General features: G+C 27.8%; 1 protein-coding gene across 1 annotated transcript in view; it reads right to left on the reverse strand.

Moving 5' to 3' along the window:
- Positions 1 to 3,950: 3,950 nt before the first annotated feature.
- The window catches only part of LOC105620863 (CD63 antigen-like), a 10,894-nt gene continuing 9,843 nt past the window's right edge, over positions 3,951 to 5,001 (reverse strand). The window contains exon 6 of the mRNA XM_012202341.1: positions 3,951 to 3,969. Within this exon, the coding sequence (XP_012057731.1) occupies positions 3,951 to 3,969 (19 nt within the window). The remainder of the gene's footprint in view (positions 3,970 to 5,001) is intronic.

The following is a 5,001-nucleotide window of genomic DNA, read 5'->3' on the forward strand; positions in this document are numbered from 1 at the left end:
TATATATATATATATATATANANANANANATGTTTCTTTTAGCATAAAATATCATGTCCTGTACTCCAAATTAATAATAAATCTAAAATAAAAAATAATATTCAAATAAAATATTATGTCCTGTACTCCGAATTCGTGAATTTCGGATCACTCTGTATATTATAGCTTAATTTTTAACGTAAGTAGAAAAAGAAAATTTTAATGATTGGCGCTAACCAATGTTGGTGCAATTCATTGCGTTCTTAGACTTTTTATCTTATATTATTTTATCTGAAGGGATACTTACATATCAATTTTGTTGCATACTTGAACTCTAAAGTCCAAGCATGCTAGAGATACTTTCACTCTCTTCAATGTGTCAGGTATATGTACGTCTCCTGAATAATTTCTCGTAGTTTTTTATATCATATGAGATCAACAAGGTGATTAAAATCACTTTGTACATATCTGTTCTAAAATATAGATAGTTGCTTAAAAATATCGGGTAGTGTGAGTGTAATTATAGTTCAATGAAAAAAAAATGATGAAGCAAAGGAGAAAGGAGCTTGCTCGATGAATATTGATATTGTACAGTTTATTGTGTAAAATGTAAACACTCTTTGCATCCTTTTCGTCGCGAAATTCGAGGAATGTAAATATTGCGTGAAATGCATGTGCAAAATATGCGAATCGCGTAAGTTCCTATTATAACAAAAATTGAATAATTTTTAATTTAGTCGGCGAACTTTGGCTTTTTATATTTTGTAAGCCAATATGCAGTTTTACAACTTTATGAATTAAAGTGGAAGATAAGTTTTGATCCTGCCTCGGGATTGTAAATAGATCATTATGCATAAGATAAGACATATATATGCTCGCATGCATTTGAAAATTATCAGAAGAAATATGGATTTCTCGTTATTTCTAAAAATGTGTGTTATACATTAACTGGAAAATGAAAGCACGCTCTTTTAAAATCGATCTGAAAATAGAAGCGCATTATAAAGTCTCTTTTGTAAAAAAGCATGGGAAGCAAGGGAAAAGCCTCGTGGCATTTATCTGCACAGTTTCGATGATCTAAAATTACAATACGCCGGGAAGTCAGTTGATCCATGAACACTCTTTTATTTGCGTATATAAAAAGTATGAATGTCAAACAAAGAAAAAAGCAAATGTACGAAGGTCAGTCTTATATTGGTAAACAATCTTTTAATGATATAACGAATGAAATACAATTTATTATACGCTGATTTCTTCAGTAGTTATTATTGTTACCTTTCCTTATCTTTTCTTAAAGATATTCTTTTCAATTACATTCTGCGAAGTTTAAATTTAAATTGAATTTGTAAAGGTGGAAAGAGGATTTGGATTGAAAACACTAGTTAGTGTCATTAAATTTATTAGTATACATAAAAGCTAGATGAATATGTGCTAAGGACATGTTGGCTCCTAAAATGCCGTAAATTAGATACTGTAATAACGAAATTACATTTGTATCACTTAACGATACTTAATAATTTACCTTTATAATAAAAATAATACAAGCAGCCAAAATAGAATTTAGTACAAAGTCATTTGTATATATGTGTTTTGTATATATGTATGTGTGTGTGTATGTGTGTGTGTGTGTGTGTGTTTATGTGTATATATAATATATATAATATGTATATATTGTATGTAAAATATACCAATGTTAGTTAATACTGATTACAATAATCTTTGTCAGTCTTTTGCATTGTCTGGTACAATTAATACATACAGAGTCTAAAATTTTCAATTAAAATCTCTGACAAACACAGATGATTTTATAATCAAAAGGAGCAAACGTTTTGGACAAGTGCTAGTTTCGAAGCTATATTGCGCATGATCAGTAGATTATATAATATAATTGAAATGCTTTCTAATCTCTATTAACTTATAACATAAACGTTACTATATTAGGCACACTTTAATATCTCATAGCTATTATTTCTATGTTTCTGCATTTATGGTTTATCCTACGGACGTTCATGTTTATTTCTGAGATCTTGTGCATTTCCCACTGTGTACGTGTGTGTATGTGTGTGCCGATGGTAGATTTAAATTATTTCAACATTATTGTAAAATAGTAAATATATCAATACTCTTTGTTCTTACATATAAATTATTTGCAATAAATACGTATCTCCATTTTTTTAGACATATACGTTCTAATAACGTTCGGTATATTATATGTCTAAAGGAATGTTATAAATTTTCATGCATTTGTATACACAAGACTACAGAAACTTACACAATTCAATTTGAAATATGGTACTTAAATTCGTGAAATCGACAAGACGCAGTGAAATTTCTAAAACTTTTTCCCTTTCATCTGTTACGTATAAATCTAAAGAGTACTGTGCATTTTCGATGTACTTAAACGCACATAATGTTATTTAAGCATCCAATTGGCATCAATTTTTAAATTACATTAAAAAATGTTTCTCCTTTAAATATGGAAGCAAATATAAATAAGTAGTTTTATATCATCGTAATTCATTCTCATTTAATTTTTTTTTCCAATATTATTATTGAAAGCTCTTTTAATACTGGAAAGTAGAATCCTATGAATAAAGTTCAAGAAGTCTTTTTATAGATTTTAATGCATCACATAATTGTTTTAAATCATTTATTTCTTTTCAGGAATAACTTGTTATTCACAATCAGTAAAAATAATGTCAATCTTTTTACTTTGGTCCCAAACATGAATGAACTTAGCACTAAACATGCACAAATGTTTTTGTAGCAATAGACTGTCAATAGCATATAATACAATGAAGCGCAAGAATCTGAATCAATATCAGAGTTCACTGACATTACAAGCTAAATTATTGACAGGATAGAGCTAGCTTCATTTGATACTCCATTTAAATTGAGCTAAATGTTAATATGCGCTAATTTTGTTACATCATTGGTATATAATGTACAGAATTTTTGTGTACCTGATATTACATAATGATACTATATATACACGCATGTATATTTCACGGGGCACCGTCGATTACGAATAAGAGTACACTGCCTTTTCTTGTTTTTCTTCGTAGAACACAGAAAATCATTATAAATTTAATACAAGATTACTCTACAACATCGTATATATTATAAGTATTAGAGACTGTATTTTGTCGAGAGAGAAAAAGATGAGGAGGCATTAAAAATAGATGCCAAGATTGCATGTAAATATAATATATACTATTTTATGTAATATTAAATTATCAGAACACAATTTGCAATTAATCATTACACAATTTGCTCATTCTGCACTCTGAGGAAGATTATGCAGAAATAGCTCATTCTTTTTTGTTCGTTTAAATCTGACAAAAAATTAAGAGGAATGATGGTTACATTGAATGCTATTTCTTATAATGATACAGATTGTAAATAATTCGCAAAATATTATCAAACTTCGTACAAACGTATCACATGAAAAAATAGATCAGACATTACATCATGGCACATTATTTTACAGGCACCTCATTGTACGTGTGCCAAAATTGATGAAAATTTCACTGATAATTTCTGTAAATAGGATCGCATACATTTTTCGATTAATTGTTCTCTTTCTTTTTTTTTGCTTTCATATTGCATGTGATATATATTTTTGGCAGATATTGGCAGTAATTTGATGTTAAATTTAACAGGATATATTAATATTCAATGCATATATTGCTATCCAGTTTGTTTTTTCAGTTTATAAGAAAAAGCGAAGTAAAGAGAGACGCCAATTCGCGTTGTCTCTAAAGTATGTAATTTCATGGATTACATACATATATACCGAAACGTCACTAACTTAAGGTATCGCTGTACACTAAATACTTGTGACATCATTCCTCTTTGAGTATATATTTAAGCACAATAAGAATGATTACGGTCGTAATGAATCTACAAGTATTTATTAATCAATGTATGATGAACAATATTATGAAAAATGCCTCCTAATTGATGGCAGATCAGTGTGCTGTGGTTTCGCTGTAAGTAAAAATATTAAATCACTAGGTATGAACATAAAATATTTGAAAAAAAAAACATCTAGTTTTACGGCATATTAAGCAATATAATTTCGTATATATGTATATAGTACAAACAACGGAAAACAAAAGATAACACTTCAATTTTTGTGTGTTTCTATTAAAATATAGATTTTAATAACGAGAGTATTTTTATTGCCAACATTGGCTTAAAATGATACTTTATAATCAAGTTGAAGCAATTCTATTGCTGTTTAACTGAAATATAAATTCTGTTGTTGAAATAATTTTGTTATAAATTACGCTTTACTATAATTTTTATATAACATGAACAACTATTACGTTTTGTCTATTTCTATACACTTATACATCTTGTAAGACATTTTTCATGATTGTAACACTATGTAAACTTTACATTGTGGTAAACAACAAAATATCTTAATGTTAGATATATAGTATTTCTTGCTTTGTATTGAACGCACAGCACGCGCGCAGCAACATATACGTGTAATTAACATGCAATTGCAAATTGAGGCTAACATTTCTCTTTCAATTTGTTAAACATGGAAATTTTTCATTAATCTGAAGAGTACCATTCAGCCACAAATTAGAATATACCAAAAAAAAAACAAATTGCGCATTGACACATGTTACTTTCAATCACAGTTTCTTTGCAATTCACAAGTATAGTACATCCTATTAACTGGTTAAAGTATAATTTTCTCTTTGAATGGATTATATAACATGCAATAATATATAAAGGAAATGCCCTTCATCATACACCATTGGGTTAATGTTGAGAAGATATATTCACGTATCTTAATACTTCATTTTTTTCTTGAATTATTTAATTAGTGTAGTAGACTTTCTTCATTTGACATCGTAAATTTTATTTGTCAAAGATATATGTATACATTTTTTCAAAATATTAAATTGTACCAAAAATAAACATATATTTACAATATAATAATAATGTATAAATATAAGAATAAAAGAATTTTCTTTTCGGGTTCAGTATTTACTCTATATATAT

This window comes from Atta cephalotes (genome assembly GCF_000143395.1).
Source record: "Atta cephalotes unplaced genomic scaffold scaffold00002, whole genome shotgun sequence".
Classification (NCBI taxonomy): Eukaryota; Metazoa; Arthropoda; class Insecta; order Hymenoptera; family Formicidae; genus Atta; species Atta cephalotes.